The 17,578-nt window shown below is 56.1% G+C and overlaps 1 protein-coding gene across 1 annotated transcript in view; it reads right to left on the bottom strand.

The window, feature by feature from the left end:
* Positions 1–17,578, bottom strand: part of LOC139602070 (fibrillin-2-like) — a 73,045-nt gene that overhangs the window by 36,170 nt on the left and 19,297 nt on the right. Inside the window, exons 6-12 of the mRNA XM_071451577.1 lie at positions 13,995–14,192; positions 12,571–12,696; positions 7,240–7,365; positions 2,646–2,798; positions 1,158–1,355; positions 509–652; positions 279–398 (exon numbers count right to left, since the gene is read on the bottom strand). Coding sequence (XP_071307678.1) covers positions 279–398; positions 509–652; positions 1,158–1,355; positions 2,646–2,798; positions 7,240–7,365; positions 12,571–12,696; positions 13,995–14,192 — 1,065 coding nt within the window. The remainder of the gene's footprint in view (positions 1–278; positions 399–508; positions 653–1,157; positions 1,356–2,645; positions 2,799–7,239; positions 7,366–12,570; positions 12,697–13,994; positions 14,193–17,578) is intronic.

The raw sequence follows: 17,578 nt of genomic DNA, 5'->3' as shown, positions 1-17,578 counted from the left end.
ATGCTGCATCCACACCAACACGGCCCAGAACACCCCCTTTTGTCAAATGAAGCTCTCCCAACAGGATTCTGCTCTTGGGGAGGACTCTGCAGCTCCCTTGACTACCACCAGAAAATTTTAAGGAAAGCCAAGGCAGAGGAAACTTCTGGAGAGACCCCATCCCACGCCTGGCCCTGCTGGGGACCCCACACTGCATTTCACCCCTACCACCCTTTCTTGGTGCCAGGTGCTCTGCTGACCCCTCTGCCACCTCCCAAAAAGGGGGAGACAGCCCTTACCAATGCAGGCCTGCTTGGTGGGGGTGCTCTGGAAGCCCTCGTGGCACTTGCAGTGGTAGGAGCCCGGGGTGTTGACGCAGTCCCCGTGGACGCAGGGGCTGCTCGAGCACTCGTCCACATCTGCAAGGGGGGAAAGCCCCACCCGTGAGGGACCCTGAGGCACAGCAGAGCCCAGGAGCAGCAGGAGCGGCCTGGAGGAGCCCTGGGAGCTTTGGGACAGCCCCTCTCACCGATGCACTCGCCCCGGACGTCCTGCTTGTAGCCCATGTTGCACTCGCAGCGGTAGCTGGACGGGGTGGGGATGCAGCGCCCGTTCAGGCACAGGTTGGTGAAGTGTTTGCAGATGTCGATGGTCTGGTTCAGAGTGGCCGTTCCTGGGGGGCACACAGAGGGTTGGGGAGCCCTTGGGTGAAGCATTGGGAGGGGTTGGAGAGCCCTGGGATGTCCCCAGGATTCAGGAGGAGGTGGCAGCTCCTGGGGGACACAGGGAAGGTTGGGGAGCCCTGGGATGTCCCCAGGATTCAGGATGGGGTAGCAGTTCCTGGGGGGACACAGGGAAGGTTGGGGACCCTTTGGATGTCCCAGGAGCTCCGTGGGGGGATGTCAGAGAGGTGCAAGGTGGGGAGGACAACACTGTGACGGTGATGGGAAAGCTCCGTTCCTATCTGGAGCTTTTGGGAGCCTATTTGGGAACCAGGGAGTGATTCCAGACCAGACCCAGCCTCGCTGGATCCTGGTGGGGGCTCAGCATCAGCGCCACATCCCAGCTCTTCCCCAGCCAGGACATCCCGTGAGTGGCATTCCAGCCCTGGGGAGGCTGCCCTGGGGCTGGGCAGCCAGGACAAACCCGGGACAAACCCGGGACAAAGGCGGAATTACCGATGCTGGAGCTCCCGGGGCCCATCCCGGGCAGCCCCGGGATCCCGCCCTGCCCGTTGGCCCCGTTGGGGCCGATGCCCCCGGGCCCGTTGAGTCCCGGCCCGACCCCGTTGGGCCCGAATCCGGGAATTCCTGGGAAGTTCCCGGGGAAGCCTGGCATGACCGGGAGCCCCTCGATGCAGAGCCTGCGGTACTCGTCTGAAACAAAAGAGGGCTTTGGCTGCAGTGCCTGCATCCCCTGAGGGGAGCAAAGGGTGGGTCCTGGTGGGAACGGGGGTAGGAAATTATGGGAATGGGGCAGAAGGACCAAGAGGGATTGAACACCCCGACCCCATGGTGCCATGGGGGCCAAGGGGGCTGGCAGAGGATTTTTGGGACATTTGGGGTCCCTCCAGGCAGGGAAGGATGGGCATGGAGAAGCTCTGCCCTGCTCAGAGCTGGGGCTGAAGGAGGGGATGCACAGTTTGCTTTGCTGAGAGGGGAGGGGAATGGACCCAGTGCTGGTGCTCCTAAATACCTGGTGCACCTTGGGGACTGGGTTTGGTGGCACCTGGGGACTGGGTTTGGTGGCACCTGGGGACTGGGTTTGGTGGCACCTGGAAAGCTTTTCCAGCCTCATTTTCCAACAGGCATGGTTTTGGGGTGTTAGTTTTGGGGTGCCGGTTTTGAGGTGCAGGGTTTGGGGTGCAGGGTTTGGGGTGCCGGTTTTGGGGTGCCGGTTTGAGGTGCCGGGTTTGGGGTGCCGGTTTTGGGGTGCCGGTTTGGGGTGCCGGTTTTGGGGTGCTGAGTTTGGGGTGTTGGTTTTGGGGTGCAGGGTTTGGGGTGCCGTTTTTGGGGTGCCGGTTTTGGGGTGTTGGTTTTAGGGTGCCGGGTTTGGGGTGCTGGTTTTGGGGTGCAGGGTTTGGGGTGCCGGTTTTGCGGTGCCGGTTTTGGGGTGCCGGTTTTGGGGTGCCGGTTTGGGGTGCCGGTTTGGGGTGCAGGGTTTGGGGTGTTGGTTTTGGGGTGCAGGGTTTGGGGTGCCGTTTTTGGGGTGCCGGTTTTGGGGTGTTGGTTTTAGGGTGCCGGGTTTGGGGTGCTGGTTTTGGGGTGGCGGTTTTGGGGTGCTGGTTTTGGGGTGCAGGGTTTGGGGTGCTGGGTTTGGGGTGCCGGTTTGGGGGTGCAGGGTTTGGGGTGTTGGTTTTGGGGTGCGGGTTTTGGGGTGCAGGGTTTGGGGGTGCAGGGTTTGGGGTGCCGGTTTTGTGGTGTCGGTTTTGGGGTGCAGGGTTTGGGGTGCCGGTTTGGGGGTGCAGGGTTTGGGGTGTTGGTTTTGGGGTGCAGGGTTTGGGGTGCCGTTTTTGGGGTGCCGGTTTTGGGGTGCCGGTTTTGGGGAGCCGGGTTTGGGGTGCTGGTTTTGGGGTGCAGGGTTTGGGGTGCAGGGTTTTGGGCGCTGGTTTTGGGGAGCCGGTTTTGGGGTGCCGGTTTTGGGGTGCCGGTTTTGGGGTGACTCACCCGAGCCCCGCACCGGGCACACCTCGGGGGTCTGGCCGATGGCCCAGCAGCGCCCCGAGTCGCAGCAGCACTGCATCCTGCTGGCCTGGCCCGGAACGTCCCCGGCACAGCGACCGCCCAGCAGCGCCGAGAAACACGTGCCCAGGCGCTGGTCTGAGGGGACAGGACCGGGATAGGGTGGGGACAGCACGGGGACAGCACGGGGACAGGGACAGCACGGGGATGGGGTGAGGATGGAGTGGGGAGAGGACGAGGAATGGGGAGGGGGAGAGGGACAGGGATGGGGATGGGGAGAGGGATGGGGAGAGGGGAGAGGGACAGGGATGGGGACAAGGAAAGGGACAGGGACAGGGAGGGGGACAGGGAGAAAGGGAAAAGGACAGGAACAAGGAGAGGGACAGGGACAAGGACAGGGAGAGGGAAAGGGACAGGGAGAGGGGAGAGGGACAAGGATGAGGATGGGGACAGGGATGGGGACAGGGAAAGGGAGAGAGACAGGGAGAAAGAAAGGGAAAAGGACAGAGAGAAGGAGAGGAACAGGGACAGGGATGGGGACAGGGATGAGGAGAGGGATAAGGGAGAGGGACAGGGATGGGGACAAGGACAGGGATGGGGACAGGGATGGGGATTGGGAGAAAGAAAGGGAAAAGGACAGGGAGAAGGACAGGAACAGGGACAAGGACAGGGAGAGGAACAGGGACAGGGAAAGGAAGAAGACACACGGTCACAATGTGGCACCACCACCCTCCCAGGCAGCTCCTGAGGGCCCATTCCCGATGGAATCTCTCCCTGTCTCAGCCTGGCCCCCCGACCCCAACCCTGGCCCTGCTGGGGGCGTTTGTGGCTCCTGGCCAAGGCCCAGGGCACTGAGGGTCTCTCACATCCCGCAGGCTCCGTCCACCTGGCACCAAGCCCTCCAGGAAAACCTGGAATCTTCCCCTCCTGCTCTCCCACCTTGCTTTCTCTCAAGTCGGTTAATGAGGGGGAAAGTCTCCCGGGGTGTGGCTGCCACTTCCCGGGAGTGTAATTGGAATTAATGGCCCGGGGCTGTTTGATCTGGGGCTGGATTCTGCTCCCAGCACAGCTCGGGGACCCCCAGGGCACAGTGACCCCAGTTCAAACCAGCAGCTCCTTCCTCAGAGCTGGGTTCAGGCAGAATTGCTCCTTTCAGGAAACTTTACCCACCAAAAACACCGGCAGACACAAAGCCAGACCTGGAGAAGGGGATTTGAAAAGCAGGGATTGAATGCAAAGCTGGATCAGCCCCTAATCCTCAGGAAGGGGAGGAGAAGCCCTGGGGGTGTTTGGGTCCCAGGGCACCAGCTTGCACAAAACCCCAGAAAAGCAGAAAATGCTGCAGGGGAGAGGGGAGGGGAAATTCCAGCTGGGATTAGAGAGAGCTCAGAGGTGGGGACGGAGCCCAGGGGGTGACCAGGTCCAGCAGGGACGGCGGGGCAGGAGGGGAAGGGGGTCCTGCTCATCCTCAGGCACAGGAGCAATCCCAGGCTGGCTCTGGGGTCTGCAGGGCCTGCACCCATCCCGTGGAGGGGTCCTGATGCCAGGAGAGGCAGCAGAGATCATCCAGCACAGCCCATCCCACCCAGCTGGGCCGGTGGGAGATGTCCTGGAGGAGCTCTGAGATCCCTCCTGGATTCCCATTCCAGGATCCCCTCAGGTTCCCCTTTTCCTCTTTCTTAGACCAAAGTGCATCAAAAAAAGGGGAACTCCAGGCAGGCAAAGCCCTCAGTGAAACCTCCCCAGCCTGGCTGAGCCCAGAACTGGAGGTGCTGAATCTGCTGCTGCTGCTGCCCCAGGAGAGGCACAGCCCAAACCCTCCAGAGCTCTGCAGGGCGAAAAAGGAGCTCAAAAAAGGCCAGAGCAGGAGAGCTGGGTGGCAGGGAGGGAGGGAGGAACACCATGTGCACGTCTGGGAATGCACTGAAAGGCTAATTTTTATATATATATATGTATTTGTTTTTTTTTTTTTAATGCTCCCATGAATGTTCCTCTGGGTTTTTCTCCTGGTGGGGTTTTACTGCACTGAAAGCAGCTCCTGGCACTGGGGGTCAGCTCCAGCTCTGGGTGTTGCTGTGCCAGCTGTGAAAACTGTGAAAACTTTGCTTTTTGAGATTCTTCCAGTGCCATAAAAAGGTATTTGCTTTGCTGGGAGGGGAGGGGAACGGAGCAAGTGCTGGTGCCCCTCAATACCTTTACATTGTCACCTCCAGGCTGGCAGTGTCCCCTCTCCTGATGCTTTACAAGTGCCCACATTATTCATTATTTATCCATTCCCACTTTCCCAGCTGCTCCCTGGCTTTATTTCATGGGATGGAAACCTGGAACCCCAAACTCTCCACACAAACCCCCCCTGGGACAGAACTGGCGAGGTTTGGGTGCCAGGGCAGCCCCAGCCCAGCAGGAGCTGTGGGTTCTGCCAAAACAAACCCAGCCTGTCCCAAAAAGGAGCTGCAGCACCCAGAGCCAGCTCAGGTGCAGTCAGAGTCCACTGCAGCTCAATCAGCTCAGCACTATTTTTAAATCTGGCCTTTCTAATTCTATTTATTTTCGTTTCTCGAAGCTCTTGGTTTCAAGGAAAGTGGGGAATGTCCCCATGACTCATCCCAGAACTGTCACACCCCTCTGGGCTCATGGCAGGGCTGGGAAACAGCAGGAAAAAAAATTCCATTCCCATTAAAATCTATCAGTTTCCCAAACAAGAAGACTTGGGCTTTACTTTTTACTCACACTTCACAACATTTTTTTTCCCCTCCTGGAACTAAAACATTTAATTCTGCTCCAGGATCCGTGGCTAGAAAAGAATTTGGAGCTGATTATTTTTTTTTTCTTTTTTTTTTTGCTGAATTCATTTCCACAGAAAGCTGTGCCTGACACTTTGCACTGCACCACCAATCCCTGCCTGTGCTGGAAGAATTCCTCTTCCCAAATCTCCTCATCCTCATCTTCCTGAAGGCAAATGGACTTTCAGACCAGGGGAAAAAAAAAAAAAAAACCAAAAAAAAAACCCCAAAAAAACCCTGGGATTTATTTGCTGAGTGTGAATAACCACAGAGCTGCCCCTCTCTCCCAGGAACTGGGGTTTGGTACCAATGGACCATCAAATATTTACAGGAAAGGAGTTTTGATCTGTTAAAAATTCAAACAATTCGCCGCAGGCTCTGGAGGTTGGAGGCAGCAGAGCTCAGGCTGGGGAGAGCCCTGGAGTGGGGCCAGTTTGGGGCTTTGGGATGGGAACACCTGGAGCCAAAATGGGCCAGGGCTGAGGGGGATTGGGATTTGGGATTCCCACAGCAGCCTGGGAAGGGCTTTGGGGCCAGAACTGGGGAGCTGGGGGGGAAAGAGGGCGGGAATGGGGAAAGGAGGGCAGGAATTGGATGCTGTGGGGGCAAGAGGGCAGGAATTGGGGAAGGAGGGCAGGAATCGGATGCTGTGGGGGCAAGGAGGCTCCCAGGGAATGTGCAGGAGGTTCCCTGTTAGCCCCACAGGGATGGGGGATCTGTCTGTGCCCCCTCCTCCCGGGATCCAGAAGGATCCAGAGAAGCAGCTCAGGGCTAGGAGCTCTCTCCCAAGGGCTGATTCCAGGGGGATGGAGCCAGCTGAGCCCTGTGAGTACCAGCCCGGAGCAGCTGGGATTGATGAGCCGTGCTGGGAGCAGGAAGCAGCAGCAGGAGGTGATAAAATTCCCTGACTGTTTTCCCTGGAGCCCTTTCCCTGTCCCTCTGCCGAGCAGGGATGTGCAGCTGGGGCTGTCCCTGTGTCCCCCTGTGCTCCAGGGAGGGCTCCAAGCTTTCCCTTGGGCTTCCACAGCCCAACACCACGGCCAGCCCAGCTGCACTGGGAGCACTGGTGGAAAACACCAGCACAGGATGGGGAGGGGAGAGTCTGGGGCCCTCCTGAAAACGGGGAATACCCAGATGGGACATTCTGTGAGAGGAGAGCACGGGGATCCTCCCTCATGGCCCCTCTCCCAGTTCCTTCCTCACTGCCCCCAAATTCCCAGCCCTGCTCCTTTCTCCCAATTCCTGCCTCACTCCCCCCAAATTCCCAGCCCTGCTCCTTTCTCCCAATCTCTTCCTCACTGCTCCTCTCCCAATCCCTCTCTCATTCCCCCCAAATTCCCAGCCCTGCTCCTTCCTCCCAATTCCTTCCTCACTGCTCCTCTCCCAGTTCCTTCCTCAATCCCCCCACATTCCCAGCCCTGCTCCTCTCTCCCAGTCCCTCCCTCACTGTCCCCACATTCCCAGCCTCGGTCCTTCATCCCAATCTCTTCCTCACTGCCCCTCTCCCAATGCCTTCCTCACTGCCCCCACATTCCCAGCCCCACACCTTCCTCCCAACCTTCCTCCTCCTCCTCCTCACACCCTTCCCACCCCATTCCACCACTGAGACTCCCCCCAAGCACCCCAAATCCTGGAGAGGCACAAAGACCAAGCGAGCCCGGCCGGGCTCAGGATGGAGCAGCCTGGAGGAGGAGGAGGAGGAGGAGGATTCCCCACCTGTCCCGGCACCACCCCCGAGCCCTGTGCGGGCATTCCCGGCCCCGATCCCGCCCCAAATCCCGCATTTCCCCCCTCACCGAGGCAGCGGGAGCCGTCGGGGCTGCTGATGAAGCCGCGGGGGCAGGAGCACACGTAGCTGCCCACGGTGTTGGTGCAGTCGCCTCCATCGCACACGCCCGGGATGGCCCCGCACTCATCCACGTCTGCAAGGCACAGAAAACACCACGGGCAGCATGGAAAATGTCCCCTTCCCCACCCAAAGCCAGCTCAGGTGGGGTTTGGGGGCTCAGGGGATGCTGGGGGTCATTAAAGCTCTGCCATGCGTGGAGTTTCTGCTTCTCTCCACAGCCCTTCCCAGGGGACGGTTAGGATGGACAGAAGGGAATAAATCATTCCCAGAAACAGGGATTGGAGATTGGAAAGGGCTGCCAGGGAGGGATGGAGTCCTGGTCCCCAAACCCCATCCCAATCCAGGGCACAGAGGATGGGAGTTGGGTTTTGGGGGCTCAGGGGATGCTGGGGGCCATGAAGAGTCTCCAAAACTCTCCCGTTCGTGGAGTTTCTCCTTCTCTCCACAGCCCTTCCCAGGAGAATTTTGGGATGGACAGCAGGGAAGAAATCCCTCCCAGAAACAGGGATTGGAGATTGGAAAGGGCTGCCAGGGAGGGATGGAGTCCTGGTCCCTGAACACCACCCAAATCCAGGGCACAGAGGATGGGAGTTGGGTTTTGGGGCTCAGGGGATGCTGGGTGTCATTAAAACTCAGCCATTTGCGGAGTCTCTGCCTCTCTCCTCAGCCTCTCCCAGAGGAAGTTTGGGATCGACAGCAGGAGGAAATCCCTCCCAGAAACAGGGACTGGACATTGGAAAGGGCTCCCAGGGAGGGTTGGAGTCCTGGTCCCTCAGGTGACCTTGGCCATGGGCTGCAGGTCCAGCCCTTGGTGATGGGTTGGGCTTGCAGACCCCTGTGGGCCCCTCCCAGCCCAGGACATTCCCCAATTCCATTCTCTGATTCTATCCCAGGCCAGAGGGGACCACAAATCCCTGCTTGGCTCTTGAGGACTCTCAAATTCTGCCCCTGGCCACCCCTGAGCCCTCCAGTGCTGCTCTGGCTCCCTGATGCTCAGAAAAGCCCTGAGAGCTCCCAGGGCAGCAGAGCAGAACACAGGAATGCCTCCCCCACCTGGGCCCCTGCAGCCAAAATCAGATTTTATCAGCCAGCCTTGCCCTGCCATCCAACCCCAGCCCTGCCCTGGGCTCCAGCTCCTAAATCCCTCTGCGAAATAAAGAGCTTTAGGAAGGCAAAGCTGAAAAAACCCAGCCCAAAACTCGGGGTGGCACTGGGGAGGCTCCCAGACCTGGGGCTGCTGCCAGATCTGTGCCTCTGCCATTCCCCCCTCACCCCAAGGCAGCAGAGAATCCCATTCCTACAGAAAACAGGAAACCCAGGAGCTTCCATCAATCTGCAGCTCCTCTTTTATCCGAAACCCCTTGAAAATCCCAGCTCTGAGGAGCAGGAACAGAGCCCGTTCCTGCAGGACTCCACATCCTGCGCTTCAGGAACCCGATCCCTGGGCTTTGTTGTCCTTGCAGCCCTTCCCCAGCCCATTTTCCGTCTCGGTTTTCCCCCCGGTGAGCGTCCCGTGGTGGTTTGGAGCCGTTCAGGCAGCGCTGAGCCGGCGGGATGGGTTCATTAACACCGCTCTCATTAACGCCCAGCGCCGGGAGGGAATCCTGCCAGCTCCAGCCTGGCTCCTGCCCGGCTTTTCCGACCTTCTGTTCGAAATTAAAGCGGGATCCTGAGCTCTGCTGCTCAGACAATGGCAGGATTCAAGGCAAACGTTGATTTTGGAGCAGGGCTGGGATTGGAATTGGCCTCGTCCTTAAGGCTGGAAAAGCCAAAAAGGCTGCAGAGCCTCTGGAAGAGCTGGGGCTGCAGAGCTCATCCCACACTGTGCCCCCAGGGCTGTGGGAACCCCAACCTTTCCTTGTGCTAAAAACCCAGGGTTTGATGGAGAAAACACCCCCAGGGCTCGTGCCCTGCGATCACCAGGGACTCGCTGCCCTCCCCGCCCAGAAAGGAACCACAGAGGGGAAAATGGAAGCTCCAAACCGCCCAAATGCAGGGAAACGAGCTCTGGATGGAGCCAAACAAGGGAAAGAAAGCGGCTGTGGGGTTCCATCCGCCCGTGGAAAACTCTGGGGAGCCTCCTCTGGTGCAGGAACATCAGGAAATTCGGGATTCTGCGCCCTGGTGGCCAAAGCCTGGCCTGTGGGGGCACGAGGAGCACCTCACATCTACAGGGGTGAGGAACAGGGGTGAGGTCTGGAACCCCTGGATTTGTTCCCTCTGACAGAATATCCCAGAGAGGCCAAAAATGGGCAAATCCTGGCTGAGCTTGTTGCACACAGCTTGCCTGGAGCCTTCCACTCCCTTTCCTGGTGTCTCTCCATGGATTTTTGTTTAGTCTCTTATCACCCTGATATGGATTTTGGTTGCAGGACACATTCCTTTGGGAAGCATCCTGGAGAGGCACTGGCATTACCTCACTGATAGCAGGGCTTGGCCTTTGTCCTGCAGCACAGGAAGGGCTGTTAAAAAGTGAAATTCTTGGCAGAGAAAGCCTGGAATTATGGCAGGAAAAGCTTTGTCCAGCCAGTGATTCCCCCTTAACTCCACACCACGGAATTGCTCCCTTCGGTGTCATTTTTCCAGTTGCTTCCAGGATAATTTAAAAGTGCCCCAGCCTCCCCTTCCCTGTGATTTATGGCTCCAGGTCTCTGGAGCAGCAGGATGTGTCCCACTTCAGCTTTGATGTTCCCTCTCTCCACTTTGCACCAGGAATTTTCTTGTGTCCTCAACAATTTTCCTCCCGCCGCGTTGAGAACTCAGCTGGATCCAAACCTGCCTCTCTCCCCGGGCTCTCATTCCCTGAAAACCTCAACAGATCCTGCTTTTTTTCCCTTTTTTTCCACCATAATCCAGCCATGAGATGGGTTAATTCATCCCTAACCTGGCAATTCCTGCCCCCTTTGCCCATCTTTTTGCACAACATAAACACAAATGTGGGTGCTTCCCAAGCCCACCTCATCTCCAGAGGTTTTTAGGGAGCAGCCTGAGCCTTCCCCTCCCTAAATCCAGCATTTCCCTGTTTCCCAGACGGCTCAGATCCCCCAGCAAGGCAGCAGTGCCAGAAACTCTCATCACTCCCGGAGCTCCTCGGAATACAATGGACAATGGGACAAACCCGAGCCACCCTCTGGAAGTGCCCCATCCACCAGGGATGAGCCTGGAGCGGAGCAAGCCCGGACTTGGAGGAGCTTCAGCTCCAAATCCGGGCTGGACGTTTCCCTGAGAGCAGAAGGATTGGTTTTCCTGCTGGAGCTGAGGATCCAGCCAGGGAATATCCAGCTGCACGCAGCTCGGAGCCTCCGTTATCGGCGTGGAATATCTGCCTTGGAAAAGCGTCTTTATCCTCCCCACTTCCAGGTGTTGGGAGATAAGGTTTGGGTTAGGAGATAAGGGAGGCACTGCCGTTATCTCCGTTCCCAGCAGCTCACAGCCGATTATGGCCCCGTTAATGAGGGGACAGCGTTAATGAGGGGACAGCGCTAATCAGCGAGCGGGGCTCGGAGCTGCGGCTCCAGCACAATCCCAGCCGCTGACTTCCCACCAGGAATCCCCCAGCACCAAACTCCAGCTCTGGGCAGCTGTGGAGAACCCCCCCAAGAGAGGTTTAATCGGGGTTTGACATTCCCTGGATGCCAGGCTTGGATGGGGAAGCTGAAAATGAGAGGGAAGCAGAGAATTCCCTCCTTTCCCCACTGTAAAATGAACCTGAAAGTCAACGAGGGAACTCCTGCCCAGCTGGGACTGGGGCACACCTGGATGACAAATCCATCCTCTGGCTGTGCTTTGATCAAACCCTGGCTCCAAGGGAGGACCAAGGCAGAGATTTTGGCAGTTTCAGCAGGAATGTGCAGCTCAGGAATTTGATGCTCCATCTGCTGGGCCGAATTCCTGATGGATCAAAGGGTGCAGGGAACTCGGGGCCCAGATCTTCAATGTGTCCACGAAGTGGGAGAGGAACCCTCTCCATCCCCCTATCCACATCCTTTTTAGGGAATCCCAAAGGTGATTCCACTTTCCTGGGATCCTCCAGATCCCTTTCTGGTGGCCCTGTGGGGACCTGGAGGTGACACAGCTGGGAGAGGAGCCCTCAAACCCCGTCCCTCTGGAGCATCCCTGCTGTTTGTGTCATTCCCAGATCCAGAGGGAGCCTCCAGTCCTTGGTGGTGATGCCAGGGATGGAGCAGCTCCTGGGAATGCTGGAGTTGTCCCTTTCTGTGGGCAGCACAGGGAAGGAGAGCAGTTTGTGCCCACATGGGGCTGCTCTTCCAGGCTCTGGGGGGAGTGGGAGGCCCCTCACATCTGGAGGACAGATCCAGACAATGAATTTGGTTTAATCTGGGGATGGAGGAGATTCCAGCTCAACCGGTTTCAGATGTGCTCTGCTCCCCTGAGCTGCTGGGGGAGAGGCAGGGAGGGGCAGGAGCAGCTTTCTGCTGCCCCTGCTCCCACCTTGGCCAGGCAAATTCCTGGAATATCATTGGATTCGGGGAGCTGGTCCTTCCTCCGACACAAAGAAGGGGCTGGTTTGGATTGTCCTGCTTTCAGTCCTTGGATGTGGAGCTCTGCAGGAATCCTGTCAGGATTTTAGAGAAAGTCTGCTGGCGCCCTGCCCAGGAAGATGCTCAGACACAGATGTTTCCTGGGGATGGAGGAATGTCCATCCCCCAGCAGGGATTGACCTTTGCAGCTCCTCTGGGCTCTCTTTGGAAGCATTTCCTGAGGGGCTGAACCCAGGGCACAGAATCCTGGAATGGTCAGGGCTGGAAGGGGAGATCAGAGATCTCTGGGAGATCAGCTCGTCCCACCTCCTACCATCCCAATTCCAGGGGCTTCCAGAGGCAGCCAGAGCTCTCCCTGAGCTCCCAGCACCAGCCTGGTGTCCCATTTCACAGTGACTAAATCTTCACAGCCCTAATGAAGAGCCTCCAGATTAAAAGTTGTTGAGTTTTCAAGGCTTGATCAGACTCAGAACCTGGCAGAGTTTTGGAGGCAGCCCCCTGAGCTGAGCCTGGCTAAAGCCTTCCAGAGGTCCCTCCTGCGCCATCAGTCTGTGTTCCCATTAAAATATCCTTTAAAAAAAAACCCTCTGTGAACAAACCAAACCACTTCCTTCTGGTCTGAGGCAAGATCAGGGGATCAGGCAAAGCCCATTCCTCATTTCCTGCCCTTGGCCTGTGGGCAGCAGATCAAAAACCCCTCTGGCAGGGCTGGGCAGTGGGACCCAGCCTGGAATGGGAGCAGGAGTGAAATGCTTGGGAAGAGGAGCATCCCTTACCTTCACACCTGTGGCTGGTCTCGCTCTGCTTGTGCCCTGCAGGGCACTTGCACTCGTAGGATCCCACGGTGTTGATGCAATTCCCACCTTGGCAGAGCCCAGGGATGGCCTGGCACTCATCCACATCTGCAGCAGGAAGAGGAGGAGGAGGAGGGTGAGGGAACAGCAGCCATGGAGCCCTGGGTGTCCCTGTGCTCCCAGGAGCTGGATCACATTCCAGAAGGAATTCCCCCTCCCAAACTGCACCAGGGGATGGACAGGAGTCAATTCCTGCCTCAAGCAAGAGGGAGACTCAAAGACTCCAAGCTATGGGAATGCTTCCCCAAGGATCTGCCCATCCTGTGCTTCTCTGGGAGGAACAGCCCGTGGGATGGAGGAGCTCACCTGAGAGCCACAGTGTGCCCTGAATCTCTGGGATAAAACGGTGCTGGGAGATCCCAGGGGATGCTCCAGGTCCATGGAGGTGCTCCCTGGCACACAGGGGGGATTTGGAAAATGCCACAGAGAGTTCTGTGCTTTGGGGCTCTGCTCTCTGCGCCCTCTGCTTTGGGGCTGTTTCAGGCTCCTGTTCCAGACTCTGCTCTCAGCATTTTGGGGCTGCTTTAGGCTCCTGTTTCAGGACTCTGCCCTCTGCATTTTGAGGCTGTTTCAGTCTCCTGTTCCAGACTCTGCTCTCAGCATTTTGGGGCTCTTTTAGGCTCCCATTCTGGGCTCTGTTCTCAGCACTCTGGGGCTGTTTCAATCTCCTGTTCTGGGCTCTGCTCTCCCCATTCTCTATTTTCTCTGTTTCAGTCTCCTGTTCCAGACTCTCCTCTGAGCAATTTGGGGCTGTTCCAATCTCCTGTTCCAGACTCTCCTCTGAGCACTTTGGGGCTGTTTCAGTCTTCTGTTCCAGACTCTGCCCTCTGCATTTTGGAGCTGTTTAGAGTCCTCCCATTCTGGGCTCTGCTCTCATCATTTTGGGACTCTTTTAGGCTCCCATTCAGGACTCTTATCTCATCATTTTGGGGCTCTTTTAGGCTCCCATTCTGGGCTCTGCTCTCATCATTTTGGGGCTCTTTTAGGCTCCCATTCAGGACTCTGCTCTCATAATTTTGGGGCTCTTTTAGGCTCCTGTTCTGAACTCTGCTCTCATCATTTTGGGGCTCTTTTAGGCTTCCATTCAGGGCTCTGCTCTCATAATTTTGGGGCTCTTTTAGGCTCCCATTCTGGGCTCTGCTCTCATCATTTTGGGGCTCTTTTAGGCTCCTGTTCTGAACTCTGCTCTCCCCACCCTGTGCCCACCCTGTACCCATCCCTCTCACATTCTCAGCCCTTCCCATCCCTGCCCACCCCGTGCCCATCCCTGCCCACCCTGTGCCCATCCCTCTCACACTCCCAGCCCTTCCCAGCCCTGCCCACCCCCTGCCCACGCCATGTCTGACCCTGGCAGGCCCCGGTGCGGATGTTGGGGATGAAGCCGCGCCGGCAGGGGTGCGGCTGGGCCGGGCACATCTCGCAGGGGTGGCCCCAGGCGCGGCCGATGGTGGCACAGCACATGGTCTTGGTGCACACGATGCCGCTCAGCTGGCCCTGGCACATCTGGTTGTTCACCTGGCTGAAGCAGGGCCCCGTGCGGTAATCTGGGCAGGAAATGAGAGAAATCCTGGGTCAGATCTGGTGTCACCACGTTGCTGTTCACAGAGAAAAGCAAGGCATGGTTCTTCCCAAGAATATTTCCTTCCCAAGAATATTTCTGGGTTTCACGTTCTCTGAACCTCAGAGAAAGGAAAAATACAATTCTTGTCTCATCTGCTGGGCCTGTGTTTGGCTCCTTGGCCTATCAGGGCCAAGTGTGTAGCCCCACATTTCTCCTCACAGAGAAAAGCAAGGCACAATTCTTCCCAAGAATATTTCTGGGTTTCACATTCTCTGAACCTCAGGGAAAGGAAACACAATTCTCATCATTTTCTGTGCCTGTGTTTGTGCCACAGCAGAATGCAATGTGGGGATTGTTCACCCACAGCGAGGCCTTGGTTCCTTGGCCTGTCAGGAAATAGCCCCACATTTCTCCTCACAGAGAAAAGCAAGGCACAGTTCCTCCCAAGAATATTTCTTTCCCAAGAATATTTCTGGGTTTCACATTCTCTGAACCTCAGAGAAAGGAAAAAACCCAATTCTTACCTCATTTGCTGTGCCTGTGTTTGTGCCAAAGCACAATGCAATGTGGAGATTGTGTACCCACAGTGAGGGTGGTTTTGAGTGCTTGGCAGGTTCAGTTCAGATGTAATGTAATAATATTGTAATACAGTATAGAATAATATAGTACAATAAAGCAATTATAATTAGCTTTCTGATAAGATGGAGTCAGATGAATCATTCTCTCCCCTCACTGGGGGTTCCCTGTGAATCCCATAATCCAATGTGTAAATAAATCCCAGGGTTTCTGCCTTGCCAGCACAGAGATTTGGGGGGAAAACTGTGATGGTGCCAAATTGAAGCGCGGTGTTGGAGGTGGTGGTGGCCCTAAAAGGAGCTGGAAATCAAAAGCCAGGCAAAGAGGCAATTCCAGGGCTGCCATTCCACCTGCTCTGGGAATTCCAGGGATGAGAAAAAGCAATAAAATCTCAATTTAGTTACAAAGATCCTTCCCTGGCAGTGCCCAAGGCCAGGCCGGATGGAACTTGGAGCACCCTGGGATAGTGGAAGCAGCTGGCAGTGGAATTCCATGATTTTTATGTTCTCTTCCATCCCAAACCAGATTCTGGAGTTCTCACACTCTGGGATCCTGTCTCGTGATTAATTCCTTCACTTTACCTCCCAAACATCCCCTGGCAATTTCAGCTTTAAACCCCAGACACTGCAGGAACAACCAGCAGCTTTCCCATTCCCAGTCAGGATCCTCCCCCATCCCTTCAACCCCAAGGATTTTTAACCCAATTTTTGCAGGGTTTTGCCCTCAGGAATGCGGGTTTGCCCCTGCCTGGGCTCCCGTGACCCTCGATGAGGGACATTGGCACAGCAGGGATCCAGCAGGAAGCAAAATCCTTCCGTGGGATTTTCCCTTCAGCTGGGCAGAGGTGGTGGCACAGAAATGTTTGATCTGTGGCTGGGAAAAAAAAAAAAAAAAACAAACCAAGAGAGCCTTGGAGCACGTCCTGGTCAGGCCAGAAAATTCCCCATGGAGTGTCTGAGCAGTCAGGTGCTGGTCAGGCAGGCAGAGCCTGGCTGAGAGGGGCTCAGGGAATTTCCAGGCTGGAATTAAGCAGTAATTAGGAACTGCCCTGACCCCAAATCCCTGCTCCTGGATTAACCCCCAGGTGTCCCTGCAGGGAAAGGTTTGGGTTTGATGTGTTTGAAGCAATAAAAATCTTTTTTTTGGGGGGGTGAGAGCACTGGGAGCCCCAGGTAACCACAGCCCAAAATCCATGGAAAACACCCAGGAAATCCTCCTGTCTGGGAAAGAATCAATTAGCAAAGAATTCCTCATTTCCAGCTTAATGCTCCCTCTGATTTGTGTCCTGGAGCAGTTTGTACTGGGAATTAAAGCTGAGGAAGCTGGGGGGAGGCTGAGAGGAGAAGGATTTGAGAGGGAAAAAAAGGAATGGTTTGGAAGTTACATCAGTGTGAAGGTGATGGCACCTCCCAAAAAAGCTTTTTTTTTTGGGAATCTGACCAGAAACATGCACCATGTAATGATCCTTTCTTTCTTTTTTTTTTTTGACCCAAATTTTACAAGTTCCCATCGCGGTGGCCAATGTCACTGCAGGGTGGGACCCCCAAAAACTCAGAGTAATAAATGAAAAACCCCAAAGTGATGCTCTGAACAGAGAGAAAAGTGGCCAAACCCGCACCTCCCACCTCATCTCCTACCTCATCTCCCCCAGGCACTGCAGGAATTCCTGGAGAGGGATAATGAATGCGGGATTGTGAGGAGAACACCCCCTTTTAAACCCATAATTGCCCAAAATAACTTTTCCTATGCAGATGACTCCTCTGGAGGGAATGGAGCCAAGGAAATCTCAGTCTGGAGAGCCCTGGCTGCCTCCCAGCCCCAGCTGGTGCTAATTTTAATGGGCAAATGATTAAATTTTTAATGAGGCACCAATGAAATTTTATGAAGGAAATAGGGACGCTTAGGAGATGTCTGAAGCCTTTCCCAGTCCCTGCATGGGATCTGTGTTCCAGGAATCCTGCTGCAGGTAGCTGTCCTTCAGGAGCTGGGCTTTCTCCCTGGAAAAGCTGAGGGAAAACTGGGATTGCTGTTCCCCCCTTCCCAGATCCCTCAGCCTCGCAAAACCCGAGCCCAGTTTGGGATGGGGAGCAGCTCCAGGTAAATCCCATTAAGGGATTGCAAGAAATCCTGGATCTGGGGGGATTTGGGGAAGCCCCGGAGCTCTGAATCCCTGGCAATTCCAATGGCAATTCCCATTAAGGGATTGCAAGAAATCCTGGATCTGGGGGGATTTGGGGAGCCCCTGGAGCTCTGAATCCCTGGCAATTCCAATGGCAATTCCCATTAAGGGATTGCAAGAAATCCTGGATCTGGGGGGATTCTGGGAGAGGGGAGGGTTTGATCAGGCACTTCTGAGAATATTCACAAGGAAAAAAAAACGAGTTTCCTCCACTCCTGCAACATCCATGGAGCCAGGAGGGTGTCCCTGAGTCAATTCCAGTGGGAATTCGGATCCCTGGAGGTGGAAAAGTGGGATAACTGCAGGATTTTCTGTGCTGTCTAAGGGACAATCCCAGCCACACAAATCCATCATGGGAGTAGGTCCAGCACAAGGCAAGGGGAAGGGAATGAGGAGCTTTTCTTTCCTCCCACCCTCTGGAATTCCTCCTCTCCAAAACAAACAAACAGAGCTGAGGAAGAGGAGCTTTTTCCCCTGCCAGAGCTCCAATCCCCTCTCACAACGAACAATGGAGGCTTTGCCTTGAAACCTGCAGGACAAAAGGGGCCTGTGGAGCATCCCCAGGGATGGGATGGGGCACAAATCCTGGGATTGGGCAGGAGGCCACGGCTGGG

This window comes from Agelaius tricolor, unplaced genomic scaffold (assembly GCF_023055355.1).
Source record: "Agelaius tricolor isolate 1412-34295 unplaced genomic scaffold, bAgeTri1.0.p SCAF_33, whole genome shotgun sequence".
Classification (NCBI taxonomy): domain Eukaryota; kingdom Metazoa; phylum Chordata; class Aves; order Passeriformes; family Icteridae; genus Agelaius; species Agelaius tricolor.
The sequence above is the reverse complement of the archived record's forward strand: the minus strand, read 5'-3'. Positions and strand labels throughout refer to the sequence as shown.